This window comes from Labrus mixtus, chromosome 3 (genome assembly GCF_963584025.1).
Source record: "Labrus mixtus chromosome 3, fLabMix1.1, whole genome shotgun sequence".
Lineage (NCBI taxonomy): Eukaryota > Metazoa > Chordata > Actinopteri > Labriformes > Labridae > Labrus > Labrus mixtus.
In genome coordinates this window covers 3,310,233-3,326,931 of record NC_083614.1, presented here as the reverse complement: position 1 = coordinate 3,326,931, position 16,699 = coordinate 3,310,233, and the positions used below count along the sequence as shown (strand labels likewise).

General features: G+C 43.3%; 1 protein-coding gene across 1 annotated transcript; it reads right to left on the bottom strand.

Moving 5' to 3' along the window:
* Positions 1-518: 518 nt before the first annotated feature.
* Positions 519-15,093, bottom strand: LOC132972026 (cytochrome P450 2J2-like). Its single transcript, XM_061034891.1, has 9 exons — positions 14,893-15,093; positions 12,597-12,759; positions 12,366-12,515; positions 10,026-10,186; positions 8,006-8,182; positions 7,771-7,909; positions 2,933-3,120; positions 2,303-2,444; positions 519-744 (listed from the first exon to the last, which is right to left on the bottom strand). The coding sequence occupies exons 1-9, from the start codon at positions 15,091-15,093 to the stop codon at positions 569-571; spliced, it is 1,497 nt and encodes a 498-aa protein (XP_060890874.1). The 3' UTR covers positions 519-568.
* Positions 15,094-16,699: the final 1,606 nt, after the last annotated feature.

The window sequence follows — 16,699 nt, the reverse complement described above, 5'->3', positions numbered from 1 at the left end:
CTTGTTTCCCTCAAGATCAAAGAGACCTCAAAATCGCACTCCTTTTTGTTTTTACAGAGTTTTGTATCAAATGTCTGAAGTACATGCTCATAATTCCGTGACGAACAGGTGAAATAGTTTATTCAACATTTCTGTTACACAAACTTTAACAGCCGGACTCAAAGGTCCAGTTTGCTGCACACTGCTTATACCCTGCCAGGAGGTACCACACATGTGATTTACAGCCTTGACAAAAATCAGACCCAAACCACAGCCAGAAGATGATTAAAAAAAGGCTCTGAATGAAGTGTGTTATATCCAACTATACGTACAACACATTCAACGTGTAGTCGCATGGATAAGAGGAAACGAGCTCCGAGTGATTTTCCTTCAGAACACTTTTGAATAAACGTCTGATCTGAAAAGTTTTATGGAAGAAGGCCTGTCGATGTGTGAGAAGGAACCCACTTTCAAATAAAGTTTGACTTTAAAGGATTAAAGATCAAAATGAACAAACTACATTGAATATACTGGCACAGTGTTGTCTTTTGTGTGAAACATAGATGATGACTCTGGGACAGCTGGTGGTTTATCGGGGTACAGCACAGAGGCGGTAAGGTTTGGGACAGCGAACGCCTCCTAACACGAACTCCAGACTGGGCTGCTCTCCGTCCGGTGCAGAGAGAGAAAACCTCTGGAGAAGGGAGGTAAAAAAGAGGAATACTTCTGTCCTGGCCAGCTGCTCCCCGGGACACACACGCTTCCCTGAGGAGACACAGATCGACAGGTGAGTTGTTTGAACAGAAGGGGTTCATTTTGATTGCTACAATAACTGATATATTATGAGATTGGCTCTGGAACCGGTTGGGCTGTCTTGGCTGACACGCCTCTACAATGTGGCCTGGAGGTCTGAGGTAGTGCCTGTTAAATGGTAGACCTGGTTGGTGGTTCCCATCTTTAAAAAAGGGAGATCAGATGTGCTGCAACTATTGGATTATTATAACACTACTCAGCCTCCTGGTGATTGTTCATTCTAGGTTGGAAAGGAGACTCCGACCAATCGTTGAACTTTGGATACAGGAGGAAAAATACGGAGTCCGTCCTCGCTGTGGGACAGTGGACCAATCAGTTACCCTTGTAGGGCTTCTGGGAGGAGCAGGGGAGTTTACAAATTCAGTCTAAATGTGTTTTGTGGACATGAAGAAGGCCTACAATCATGGCCAGCACTGTTGAAATATGGGGTACCTAGCCGTTGCTACGAGCCAATGGATCCCTGCTTAACCAAAGTTAAAGCAGTGTCCACATTCTCGGCACAAAGTCAGATGTTTTCCCTGTGCCCGACTGCATGTTGGCCTCTGCCTGGGTTGTCCCTTGTCCCCAATTCTTGAAATGGTTAAATGGATCATAAGGTTCACAGATGTGTTGGTGTAGCACAAGCAGTAACACAGGCTAATACAATGATATGTCATGTCTGGCTTTGGACCGCCTCAGAGTCCCCCCAGGAGGACGGGGAGAGGGAAGTGGCTCAATGGCAGAATCAGTTTTCTCCCAACTGGAAGGTCGGGGGTTCAATCCCCAGCTACATGTCCAATGTGTCCTTGGGCAAGACACTTAACCCCAAGTTGCTCCCGCTGCTTCATCAGCGGCGTGTGAATGTATATGAATGGATGAGTTAATACTGATGGTCTCTTTACTCAGCAGCCTCTACCATCAGTGTGTGAATGTGTATGAATGGATGAGTTAATACTGATGGACTCTTTACACAGCAGCCTCTACCATCAGTGTGTGAATGTGTATGAATGGATGAGTTAACACTGATGGACTCTTTACACAGCGGCCTCTACCATCAGGGTATGAATGTGTATGAATGGATGAGTTGATACTGATTGACTCTTTACTCAGCAGCCTCTACCATCAGTGTGTGAATGTGTATGAATGGATGAGTTAATACTGATGGACTCTTTACTCAGCAGCCTCTACCATCAGTGTGTCAATGTGTATGAATGGATGAGTTAATACTGATGGACTATTTACTCAGCAGCTTCTACCATCATCAATGAGTTCATCCATTCATAAACATTCACACGCCGCTGTCGAAGCAGTGGGAGCAACTCAGGGTTTAATGTCTTGCCCAAGGACACATCAGACATGTGGCTGCAGGAGCTGGGGATCGAACCCCAGACCTTCTAGTTGAAAGACAACCGACTCTACCACTGAACTTCAAAAGCTTCAAAATCAACTCTTAAACAGAATTGTGGGTGACATCATGGTGGCTTTTTTTGTATTTTTAATTTTCAGTCTAAAGTTGTAACAACTGACCAACCTGCTGAGAAAGGAAGGAAGGCCTCTCTCTTCCTAAACTGGCCGTCTTGATCCAGAAAGTGTTGAGGGTTGAAGGAGTGCGGAGTTTCCCACATCGTCTCATCGTGAAGAACCGAGTTCAGGGTGGCCATGACGATGGTGCCCTGAGGAAACGGCATTTATTAAAACTTTAATAATAAAAGTATAACTGATAATTTTGCGATTTATTTATTTTTTCTTCAAATTCAAGAGTGTTATATGAGCCCAAATTGTTAAGTCTAAAAGGACCAGTATGTCAAAGTATGGGTTTATCTAAAGTTGTTGTAGTCGTGGATTTAATCTATTAATTTTTTTTCAAAACCTTCCTCCATCGTTGTAGTGGCTCTCTGGTGTCACATCTGGTCTCATCACCATACAACTCTACACTGCTCCTAGTGGTTATATACTTATTGCATCTTGCGTAACCGTAGTGTTAAATTCTGATGACGTGCACCACCAGCGCTACAAACCATTAAAAGGATACCGAGGCTGATGTGATGCGTTCATGTACGCTAGTTAAAAGCACGTATACGCAGGGCTTTATGTGACAACAGGGTTAATCATAATAAAAACGTTCCCATGAATAAACTGTTTGCACACGTGCATCACGTACCTTTGGGATTGTGTACTTGTCGAGTGTGGTGTCCTTGGTTGCCATGCGGGCCACATTAAGGGGAAGGATGTTGCCCATTCTCTGGATCTCATGAACGACTGCGTTAGTATAGGGCATGTCTTCTTTGTCATTTAGAGAGGGCACTCTGGATGAATCAATCACAGCGTCTATCTCAGCCTGGACTCTCTCTGTATATGGGGAAAAGACGCAGAACATGTACTTCATTCACTGTTCAGTGTTTCCCCTAGGTTTACAGCGTTGGGGAGGTGGGGACAAGCCGACATGCCGACACGATGACACGACGACACAAACACTTGCAGGAATCTTGGTGCTCATGTGTTACTTTTAATGACAGATGTCCTTTTCTATCGGAAAGGTATCCTTAAATGACTTCTTTCCCTGATTTCCGACTCTATCCACTATCCTATCCCTACAATAAAGGCACAAAAAGCCCAAAAATAAATCTTAAAAAAAAAAAAAAAGGTAGGGGAAACACTACTGTTGTTGTTGAACATGCTACACACACATAGGCTGAAACACACACACAGGATCTTGTGGACATGCACTGATAGAGGGATGTCAGAGTGAGGGGGCTGCGAGCGCACCTGAGCTGGTGTTGTGGTGGTGGTGGGGGGAGGGGGGGGGGGGGTACGGTGGCTTGCTCAAGGGCACATCAGTAGTGCTCAGGAAGTGATCTGGCACCTCTCCAGCTACCAGAGCAATTTCAAGACTTGGTCCGCACTGGGACTTAAACCAGCGACCCTCCAGTTTCCAACCAAGGTCCCTTCAGACTGAGAGAGCTACTTAGTTAGTTAGAGTTAGAGTCTTCAGATGGTTTTAAATACAGCTTCTAGGATCTCAACTAAAATTTCACCAATTTTGCATACCTTTACTGGCTTAGTATCCTTTTTTTCTGGTGACTTATCACTTTTTGATACAATTATTTTATCTCGCATTAACGCAGTTTTTATTATTTATTTTCTTATTGTAAAAGTCTGTTGCTCACTGGCTTTTATTTTATAAAATTCCATCGTGAGCAAGCCTAGTATGTTGCTTACTGCTGCACATGACTGCTGCGGCGCTCACAGGAAAGAGGAGAAACAGTCAGAAAAGAATTGGTGGATAATCAAGCATGGATAATCAAGCATGGAGAAGGGTACGGAACTTTTACATGGCCATTTTCATTTTAAAGTTCTTCCAGACGGCGCAGTCGACAGAGCCAAAGTTATTTGTAATCACTGCGAAGTTGAATTTTCTTATCACCGGAGTACTTGATAAGTACTCCAAAATATGTTGCAGCCTGAAACTCAGGCGGACGCTGAAAGGTCGTTTCACTTGTCTTCACTTTATTTAAGCGTTTAACAAAGACCCAGTACCTTCATTCACTCTGCCTATGAGTCTCTTCAGCTGCTGAATAATAACTACAGCTTTCTTGCTAACTCCAGAGCATCACAACAACAACACTCTTCTTCTCTGAACTTCTGCATGTCACTGTTTCTCACTCACAGACTCCACCTTGTGGTGTAGATTATGCATGTCATGATTAGGTCTTTTTTAGTTTTGTTTTTCAGTGTTTAGTGTTTCTTCATGTTCTAGTGTGTTTTGTTCATTCTTGAGTTCTGTGTGTCTTCAGTGTTTCATGTATTTATTTTGTAGTTGTCCTCGGTGTTTCTTGTATTCCTGCCTCCGTGTGTTTTAAATTTTTTTTGTAATTTAATAATTTTTGGTTCTGCACTTGGGTCCACACTCCTTTGTTTTCCAACCATTCGTGACAATGCAGTGCATTTAATTAATAACATGTCAACATCAACTGCTTGAATAATGTTGCAGTTCAGAAAAATACATTAACATTAGCAACTTTGAAGATGAATTCAAAAAGATTATAGACTAAAGAATTTCAAAATGACAAGTACAACAAACATTTGTTTGTGGGGTCCTCGATAACCAAACAATAAACATCAATTGACTTGTCACCCTCTCCCCCACTTTAAAAATGGCGTCCCGACATTTTCATTATACCTCTTAGCCTAAAACCTTTCTGGGCTGACATTATGCCCTTGCAGTGGCAATAAGCTTTAGTTTTGTATTTATTTGCTTTGATTACATTGTTTAAGTTGAGAAGTACATTTACAATGAAAGTGCGCTATACACTACTTTTGAATTAATTATTGGATTTTGCGTACAACAATGCGATTAATCGTGATTAATCACAGGAACTCATGCGATTAACGCGATTAAAACTTTGGGCAAATCGACATGACCGGGCAATCGAGGCTACTTGAACCTTAAAAGTTAGCTGGTCATCAATCATGACACCCAGGTTCCGGGCAGACTTTGTGGGCATGAGTTTGGTTGTTCCAAGCTGGATATTGATCTGTGGTTGCATAGAGGGACTGGCTGGGATGACAAGGAGCTCAGTCTTTGAAAGATTGAGTTGAAGGTGCCGTTCATTCATCCATTTAGAGATATCAGCAAGGCATGATGAGATTCTTGCAGAGACTGTAACATCGTCTTGCGGGAATGACAGGAAGAGCTGGGTATCGTCAGCATAGCAGTGGTATGAGAAGCCATGAGAGCCGATTATTGAACCAAGTGAGCTTGTGTATATGGAGAAGAGAAGGGGACCAAGCACTGACCCTTGAGGTACCCCTGTGGATAAGCTGTGCACTTTGGACACTTCTCCCTTCCACGACACTCTAAAGGATCGGCCAGAGAGGTAGGACACAAACCAGCAGAGGGCAGATCCTGAGATGCCAAGTTCAGAGAGCATGGATAGGAGGATTTGATGGTTGACTGTGTCAAAGGCAGCAGACAGGTCTAGCAGTAATAGAACTGAGGACTGACCCGCAGCTCGTAGCGATTCTGTTACTGACAGTAGTGCAGTTTCAGTAGAGTGGCCCCGCTTAAAGCCTGACTGATTTGGGTCAAACAGATCGTTTCTGGACAGGAACTCAGAGATTTGCTTAAAGACTGTGTGCTCAAGTATTTTTGACAGAAAGGGCAGAAGAGAAACCGGTCTGTAGTTTTCAACCTGGGCTGGGTTTAGTGTGGGTTTTTTGAGCAGAGGGGTGACCTGAGCTTGCTTGAATGCGGTGGGGAACAGACCCGTTGACAGAGAGGAGTTGATGATATGCTTGAGTGCAGCATTAAGCGGAGAGGAAATGGTCTGCATGAGGCTTGGTATTGGGTCCAGAGGACAGGTGGTGGGCCGAGAGCTTAGAGACTTCATCCTCAGTCAGAGAGGAGAATGAGTCGAGTGAGGCACTTTTGGTTGGTGCCTTTGGGCTGAGTTGGTCAGGCTCAGAAAACTGGTTACTGATGGTTGCAACCTTTTCAGTAAAATACGAGGCAAACATGTCTGGTGTGAACAGATCGGAGGGTGGAGGAGGAGGTGGTTGAAGCAGTGAGTTAAAAGCAGAAAACATTTTTCTTGTATCTGTGGCATTGCATATCTTGTTCTGATAATATATTGTCTTGGCCGTTTTCAGGCTGGAGGAGAATGAGACAAGTCTTTGCTTATAGTCATTGAGGTCAGTGGACTGTTTGGATTTTTGCCATTTTCTCTCTGCTGACCTCAGCCCTGCTCTTTGCTCTCTTATGACTTCCGTGAGCCATGGGCTAGGGTGGGTTTTGAAAGTGGACACCAGAGGGCAGAGCTTGTTCAGAGATGAGGCTAGTGTGGAGCAGAGTGTGTCTGTAGCCTGTAGTCTGTAGTGTGTCTGAGAGTGTGGTAAAGACCTTTTGGGCAGGCATGGCAGCCATTACCTCGTTAGACAGCTGAGCTGGCTTGAGCGATCGCATGTTTTTGTGGGTGTGCCTGAGGGAGTTCCGGCAAGGAGATTGTGAATTGAATAAAGAAGTGGTCTGATAGATCCGGAGGGGTGACAGTCAGGTTTGCTGTCGAGCAGTTCCGAGTCAGGATTAAATCAAGAGTGTTGCCAGCTTTGTGGGTTGGAGGAGTTGGGACCTGCGTGAGGTCAAATGAGGATAGGAGAGCAAGGAAGTCTGTTGCCTGGGCTTTATCAGTGTGTATATTCATGTCTCCCATTACAATCAGTGGTGTTCCATCATCAGGGATTTCTGATCATTCAGATTACACCCTGGTGGGCGGTAAATGATAGCAATGTACATTTTAATAGGAGCAGTAACCAAGATTGTGTGATTTTCAAATGATGAGTTGTTGCTCAGTGGGAAGAGTTTATTGAATTTCCAGGTTTTAGAAATGAGGATACCTGTACCACCTCCACGTCCAACAGAGCGGGGTGTGTGTGAGAACACTGTGTCAACAGAAAGAGCAACTGGTGTGACTGTATTTTCTGGGCGGATCCAGGTTTCAGCCTGAATGTCTGACATTTTTGCAAGTGTTTGGATGAATTCAGTTTTATTCACAGCAGATTGACAGTTCCAGAGGCCAAAAGTAAATGAAGGGTGGGTAGAAGAGGCTTTCTTAAGCAGAGACAAGTTGTTAAGATTTCATTGTCTATGACAGATGTGTCTTATTACTTGATTCAATCATACCTGTAACCATTAGGGTTACTCAAAGCCCTTGTACACAGACTATAAAAGGGGAGACTGTTAAGACTGTTATCCCGCTTGGCTCTTCTGTATAAATGGTAAATCTGCAAAATGGGTGGGCAGCGTCGTTTACACTTCACGCCACAGCATGACGTGTAAAAGTCACACTTTGTGTCAGACAATTTTTTATTTGAGCCACATATTTACAGTCCATATGGGAGAGTCCCTATGATCCAATGACTCTACTTCATCTGAGAAATTCATGTCACGCCAAGACCCACAACTAAGCAGGCACGTGGTGGAACACACACAAACACACACACCTTGTATTTTAGGGTAGTAGATCATGTACAGCAGTCCCCAGTGTAGAGTAGTTGTAGTAGTTTCAGTTCCGCCACCAAACAGGTCCATGGTGCAAAAACACAAATTCTTGATATCAAAACCAGAGTCTTTGTCCTCCTTCTATCAATAAAACAAATTACAGATGCATCAGTTAACATAGTTCATCAGTTCTCTATAAAGAGACCAAACATGAGACATACAGATGAAAGTTTTTACCTCTCCCATCTCTGTGAGGAAGCAGTCGATGTAGTCTCTTGGTGAGGACGGGTCAAGACTCTCTCTGTGTTCTTTGATCTTCATTTCTATGAAGTCAATGATCCTTTGTAACAGACTGAAAGACTTTTGGTGAGATCCAGGCAACCACTTCATCAGCCAGGGCAAAGTGTTGTACATCTACAGAGCAAGGAGACGGTCACAGATCAACTAGGAATCATCCAGTCATTAAAAACAATTATTTGAAGCTGTTCTTTTCTTCAAATACAGACACTCCCACATGTGTCAAACTACAGTTAGCTGCTGTAAAATCTACTGAATAACACACACAGAAAATACATTTCACATATATGATTAACATGAAAGAGAATTTTATCAAGGCGCAACTACTGTGGCTGAAACATGATAACACTGATCCAAAGTTCCAAAAACTGCAGTTCCTTGACTGGCCACTTGAGGCTGTCTCCAAAGGTGAGTCAATCCCTACAGAGACCCCTATCAAACGCCCCAACTTTGAAAAATAAATTACAGCCTGGTAAAAACAACATGTGGCTTATCGTGCGTTTTGTTGTGCTGATAGACACTCCAAGAAGTCTTGCTCCATTTGTTCGTAGACAATGTTTAGAATTTAGACTGCAGTACGCATTTCAAACACTAGGGGTCAGAGTTACATATTGCTCCTTTAAATTAATTTCTTTGCAACAGATAGTCAAAGAGGCTCTGCATAAAACTCATCTCATATTTGTGACCCAGGTTTTGTTGTAGTATAAAAATACAGTAAGGCCCTTCCTGTAGAGTGAAGGTTAGGACATGAAGTTAAGCACCGAAACAGGAAGTGCTTAGGGATCCCAAACTGAAGTCAAACAGCTCAAAGGAACGGTAACAAAGGTCAATGTGTGATGTCATAAGGTCAATGTGTGATGTCATAAGGTCAATGTGTGATGTCATAAGGTCAATGTGTGTTGTCATAAGGTCAATGTGTGATGTCATAAGGTCAATGTGTGATGTCATGAGGTCAATGTGTGATGTCATAAGGTCAATGTGTGTTGTCATAAGGTCAATGTGTGATGTCATGAGGTCAATGTGTGATGTCATAAGGTCAATGTGTGATGTCATAAGGTGGATATTACTTTGGACTCATCAGCTGAGCTGTCTGAGAGTTTGGTGAAATGAAATGAGACATTCAAAGATGCAGCAGTGTCCTTCTTTTACATCACTGAGACTACAGGGAGACACTGAGGACCACTATCTACGGAGAGCCTGAAGGGACAAAATAACATGAGATTAATCAAGATTAACTAGTTAATGCTGACAGCCTTCGTGTGAATGGGTGAATTAATACTGATGGACTCTTTACTCAGCGGCCTCTACCATCAGTGTGTGAATGTGTATGAATGGATGAATTAATACTGATGGACTCTTTACTCAGCGGCCTCTACCATCAGTGTGTGAATGTGTATGAATGGATGAGTTAATACTGATGGACTCTTTACTCAGCATCCTCTACCATCAGTGTGTGAATGTGTATGAATGGATGAGTTAATACTGATGGACTCTTTACACAGCGGCCTCTACCATCAGTGTGTGAATGTGTATGAATGGATGAGTTAATACCGATGGACTCTTTACTCAGCGGCCTCTACCATCAGTGTGTGAATGTGTATGAATGGATGAGTTAATACTGATGGACTCTTTACACAGCAGCCTCTACCATCAGTGTGTGAATGTGTATGAATGGATGAGTTAATACTGAAGGACTCTTTACTCAGCAGCCTCTACCATCAGTGTGTGAATGTGTATGAATGGATGAGTTAATACTGATGGACTCTTTACACAGCAGCCTCTACCATCAGTGTGTGAATGTGTAGGTGTGACCTGCAGTGTAAAAGAGCTTTGAGTAGTCAGAAGGTAGAGAAGAGCTTTATAAGCTCAAGTCCATTCACCAGACAAACGTGTGGCATGTGGCTGGTTGAGAGCTGATTTAAAAACACTCCAATGTGCTATGTTTACAAAGGAAACTCACCTGTACACCAAGACTTCCCTCTAAGTTCACAATCTCACTAAAGTCCTGAAGCATACTCTGGTACCACTTGTCAGCGTATTCATAGCGATCCCCAAACACCAGGCAGCAGATGATGTTGGACACAGTATTGGATATCAGCTGCTGGGCATTAAAAGGCTGTCCTGCCAGGTAAAAAGTAAATAAGAACAAATATGGATTTCATATCATTTTGATTATGAAGAACAAACAGGTTGTTATCAGGTTCTGTAAATACTGAGTACCAGCCTCGTAAAAATCAAGTAAACAGGTCTGGTCCTTAAGATAATAAAGCAGGGATTTAGGTCTCACTGGCCATCCGTACCATGCCCAAGCACGCTTCAACGCTGAAGTCCAGTTCGTTTGGCCAGTGTGACTGCTCTGTATCGTGCTCAGGCACGGTACACGGCACATACACGTGGGCGGCAGTAGCTCAGTCTGTAGGGACTTGGGTTGGGAATCGGAGGGTCACTGGTTCAAGTCCCGGCACGGACCAAGTCCGGAAATTGGTCTGGTAGCTGGAGAGGTGCCAGTCCACTTCCTGAGCACTGCCAAGGTGCCCTTGAGCAAGGCACCTAACCCCCCCCACCAGCTCAGGAGCGCCCACTGTGGGCAGCCCCCTCACTCTGAGACCTCTCCATTAGTGCATGTCCATAGGATCCTGTTTGTGCATGTGTGTGTATTTCAGCCTATGTTTGTGTAGCATGTTAACTAGACAGAGTGTAAAAACAAATTTCCCCTCGCGGGATCAATAAAGTATAAATTATTATTATTACTTCCTTGGCTTTGGCACACTTCGGAGAGGTGTGCTTCGGCACGGTACACTTCATGCACGAGCACAAGCACGCGGGTACACAACGCTGACAGCCTTCATTATGGAGAAATCCAGAGTTTCATGTCTGTATCTGACTAAAATGACACAATATAAGCCACAAAGTAGCTGTCATGTTCTCCGTGTTGTTCTCCGATGTGCGGGCGTCCGCGTGCGCGGACTCGGCCGCGCGTCTATTTTATTTTTAAATTTATTTATTGCTGTGTCTGATTAAAATTGCTTAAAATAAGATGTAAAGTCAGTAAAGTATCTGTCATGCTCTCTGTGTTTTTCTCTGATGTGCTGATGACTCAACTGTGCGTCTCTTTTTCTCTCTCTCTCTCTCTCTCGTCCTCTTGTTTGTAAACTGAGCACGGTTCATAATAACATAAAGCGTGCATGTGTTGTATTAAGACGTTATGTACAAGAGGTAATCGTGCTTAGGCACGGATAGTCCTGGCCAGTATGACCACGGGCCGTGCCGGCCAGCGGGGGAATGGCGCTGCGGGGGGCAATCGTGCTTGAGTACAGCACGGTACAGATGACCAGTGTGACCGCGCCCTTAGAGTCACATGTAGATGATCTGGGGTTTATTGTGCACCACTGCAAGGTGTTGATGCTTCTTTGTGACAAAGTTTAAGGGTAGGGGAAATGACATGTCTAGTTATTAAATATTAATAAAGGTTACTACAAAGTCTACTAATTCAGAGTCCTAGGTATGGAGCTATTGTGGCAAAACTATTTGAATATGCGTACACAGATCCACAAATGTTATAAGAAGAACTTTTTCAGCTGTAAATCCTGAAAATAAACACAAATGATCGCTTACAACTGAGGCGGGCCTCTCCATTGGCTGTCATTTTACACGTGACTTTTGCAACACTCCTGCCGTGCAAGATCCACAAATGTGTACATATATCTTCAAATGTGTGTGTGACGATCTGCAAACACATTAGTAGGGTTTGTTGCCCTGAGCCATTACTGAGGACATTACTGAGCTGATGTGGTGGATGCAGTTTTACTGAGGAGGCTACGATGGAGGGTCCATTATAGTTTGTGTTTTTGAAATGTGTTTCCTGTACAGTGCGGGCAAAGCGGTACGCTGCCTGGCAGCCTAGCCTGTGAGCCTGAGCTCAGGGCAACAAACCCCACTAATGTGTTTGCAGACCGTCAGACACACATTTTAAGATATGTGTATGCATTTGTGGATCTTGCACGGCAGGAGTGTTACAAACGTCATGTGTAAAATGACAGCCAATGGAGAGGTCCGCCTCAGTTGTAAGCGATCATTTGTGTTTATTTTCAGGATTTACAGCTGAAAAAACTCACTGCCATTAATAAATAAGTAAATATTTCCAAATTGGTCTACATATTTGCAGATTAGTTTACGCATTTGTGGATCTTTTTACACATTTGTGGATCTGTGTACGCTTATTAAAATAGTTTTGCCACAATAATAGCTCCATACCTAAGCATGTCAGTTGCTGATGTTTAAAAATGTTTCTTTTTATTGCCTTTGTGATTGGCAAAAGCCTCGGTGAGATATTGGCCCTCCTGCTGGATGGATGGCTCCAGGGTCTTCTTGCCCAATCCAAAGTTCCTGAGAGTATGAAGAGCGAATCTCCTCTGTTGCTTCCATAGATTGCCGTTTGACATCACCAGACCTTTAAGAGACACCAGAGGATTAGGCTGAGAGTACATGGAGATCAGTATAACTAACAGTGACACAACAGAAAACACACTACCTCTGTTTCCAACCATTGCATCTAAAATAGGTACGAAGGGGCGATCGACGTAGTCCTCCCCTTTTTGGACCAGGGCCTCCCTCACAAGCTTGTATCCATTGATGACCACAACTCTTCCACCAAAGAGCTGCAGGCTGAAAATCTTTCCATATTTCTCTGCAAACTGAGAACACAGAGCAGACAGGTGTTCAGGTGCAGCCATGACTTCACTTAGAGGCACAGTATGACGATTCCGCCACCAGGGGGCTCTCAATCAATACAATAACAAAAGAGGATGTCGAGGCTGGCGGGGAATCATCGGAGTTCTCTCATATACAATGACAACAAACGTTGAGTTGACTGTAGTGAAGACGAGTGGGCGAAACCGACCTGAGGAAGAGAATATATTTACAGACGAGCTAATGTATCCGAGTACAATTAACATGCCGTTTTCATCTCAGCAGCAAATACAGCAACAGGACGGCAGCTTTCAGTAGCAGCTCACACTTCCTTGGAAATGCTGTCTCACACTAACTTTCAGTCCACATAATGGCAGGCTGGAGCTGAGGCAGGTTTTAAGCCTCTTGAGTCATGACAAACTGTTACCTCGCGCCCACCTGTCAATCAGGTCAGCTATGTGCCTAACTATGGATAACAGGTATCCTTCAAGTGGAGCCGTTTTTAAACCCCCCCTCCCCCCCTCATATAATGTGTGCCCTTGAGGACAGTAACTAATCACACCTATTTGTTTTTTGAACCAAGCTGTAAACATGTTAATCTCTGCTGTAAAAACAGACTTTTTAGAATGGGTGTGTATGTGACTTCCTGTGCTTCTGCAGCCAGCCTCTAGTGGACACTCCAGGAACTACAGGATTTGACACTTCCACATTGGCTTTATTTTACAAGTGTGGAGGGTGCCCTTGGCCACAACAGACTCCAGAATCACCACTGCATTCATTCATGCTCTCCTCCCAAAAACCCGCAAAAACTACATCTGTAAACTCTTGACAAACGGCCAATCACAATGTGTTACATCATCAAATGTAGGCTACAGTCAATCATATTGTGTGACATCACAAAAAGACACAGGACCCCGAGAAAATGTGACCATCTCCCATACTGGGATCAGTGGTGTCATAAACTGACTGTTGTGTGTGAATATTAACTGTGTTACCTGAATGGGATCTTTACTTTTAAATAGTATTTCTCCATAATAGTTTCTAGGTGTTCGTAGCTGTAATGTAGAGGCAAATGGCCTATAGCAGAAGTTTTGAGGGGCAAAACTGCTCGAGTATATCCTGATAAAACCCACGGTTAGCAGCTGATTTAGAAAAGAGTAAAATGTGTAATGTAACCTTGATGATATTTAAAGAGGACATATTCTCCCCCTCCTCCACAACAGTCCCCCTGTGGTCTAAATGAAACATCTGTGCTGTGCTTTGGTCAAAATATAACATGAATCAAGCACCAGAGGAGGTTTGTGAACCTGTATAAACCAGCTCTCTCAGAACGCTCCGTTTTGGTGTGTGTGTCTCTTTAAATGCAATGCCCCCCCCCCCCGAGTTTTCCCCGTAGACATCACTCCTCTGTAGAGAGAATAGAAATGGCGGACCTGCACAAAAGTTTTGTTCTAGGCTGGGGGTGGAGTCCATGGGTGGAGATACCAGGGGAGGGGAGGGGATTTTATTTTTTTTACCAGAATCCCACTGTGACATCACAAGGAGAGCAAATTAGAAATAGAGCATTTTTCTCTGTGTTGTTCGACTTATACAGACCAGAAACCAAGGACTGGATGGATTTATTTCACATTTTGTGGGTCAGTAGACACTCAGGTCACCCAAATGTGGATTTTTCAGAATATGCCCCCTTTAATACCTTTTTGTTCATTATTGCAAGTGAGGCTCGAGACATCGAGGATGAAAAGGTGTTATGTTGGGCTAGCAAACTACTTGTATTTTTTAGTAAGATGATGTGCTGTAGTGTTCTTGTTACACATTTTCATTAAACTAATTACAAGAAAAAAAATGTGACCACCTGAGCAGATCTGGTACCTTCACCTGTTGTATCACTTTGCAGAAGTGTATTAACTATTTAAAGACTACTTTAGTAAAGTGAGCTCATATCATATCACAGACGTTCTTCATCTACATCCATGTCCGAGTTAATAAGGTTTAGAAAAGTGACTAAAGCAACAAGAGTCCTTACCCTGAGATGAACACCGATGACCTCCTGGCCACGCCAAGATTTGATTGACTTTGATCTGCGCAGGATAATAACAGATAAGGCAGACGTGTCAATGAATGTAGCCTGGACTGACCTCTGTGAACTGCAGGTGCATCCTCCTGGGGTCGATGTGATGAAGGTCCCCGATCAAAGGGAGAGCCCGCGGTCCGGGGGGAAAGCCTTTCAGCGGTTTTTTCTTCAAAAAGTTGACAATTAGCACAAAAACAAACAGAAATATTAAAATACTTCTGCCGTCCATCCACTCAAACCCGAGGACACTTTTGATAGTCTCCATTAGAAAGTTAATCAGTGTGAGTTTATTCCCGAGCAGCACAACACCAACCGCACAGGGCGCAGCAAGCCAGGTGAACTATAACACACATTCTCAAGTTAGACTTCCGGTTTATGTGCCTTACCTTCCTTCAAAATAAAAGTAGCCTACATAACACCTGCATTGTTGAATGTGCAGTGCTTGAGGGACAACACACACACACACACACACACACACACACACACACACACACACACACACACACACACACACACACACAAACACACAGACACACACATACACACATACACACACATACACACACACACACACACACACACACACACTATAACAAGCTCAAATCTCTCTATTTGAACTTGTAACACTGGGAGATTTGCTTCAAATGTAAAGTGCGTAAAAGTATATAATCTGTCTGAAGGAGCCAAAATGCTTGTTTTTATTTGATCCTTGTAAGAAACCTAACACAACACTGTGAAATTGTATTTTGAGTGTAATTCCAACACTGAACACTGGGTGGAGCCTTGACTTGTGCTGTGCATAAAGCCAGGACTCCAGGTAATTGGATTCAGGTGTGTGTTTGGAAGCATATACTTTTTTGACTGTGTCGGGTTGACTTGAATGTAACAGTTTATGCTTTATGATGTATTGGACAGAATGAGACATGAATGTGCATTATTGAACCCCGATCATGAACTATAATAAACAGATTGAAGACTCTATTGGAAAAGAGTATCAGACATTTGTTTGTTGCAACGCCAGGAGCACACGTCTGGAAATAGTTCCACAGCTCACATCTCAGTGGTGACTGCTTTGGACAATACAGGGTTTGTTTTAAAAATAGTCACCACACTGTCTATAGTCTACGTATCTAGCACTCTTTTTGTACTTGTATTTTATCCGTCTTGCTTTTATAACTGTAATGTATTCGTATCTGTACTCGTTGATAAAAAGTAACAGAGGGGACTTTGCTAAAGGGCACCTCGGCAGTGCTTAGGCAGTGAACCGGCGACCCTCCGGTTCCCAACCCAAGTAGATGATAAGAAACAATCTGACAATCGCATGTGCCTTTTTGTTTTTTTTAAATACTATGATACTCTCATATCTTGAGTTGAGTTTTATGTATTTTAAAGGCCAATCTAGGGACAGGCATTGCAAATGAGCTAAGGCTTTAAAAGATGTAGTGTGTGGCATCAGCTGACTCGATAAACATGAAATAAATACATGATTTAACTGTCTGGTCCCAGATCAACCCGTCAGTCATCAGATCTGTGGAGAGCCTTTACAAAAAACAAACAAGACGTCATCACTGCCGCGTTTTAAGTAAAGACAAGATTTTAGGTTTAACTTCCATCATGTGAACCTTCTAAGTAAACATTTAAACAGACAAGCTAGGAAGGGCTGTGGATCATTTGGTAGAGGTGGTCATCTCTCAACCAGAAGGTTGGGAATCCGATCCCCAGCTCCTGCAGCAACATGTCCGATGTGTCCTAGGACAAGACCCTTAACCCGAATTACTCCCGCCGCTTCATTGGTGGTGTATGAGCGATGGGATTATTTTTCAAAACAAAGAAGAAAAACCTCTGTTTGAAAAAAATACCTGACTCTGTGT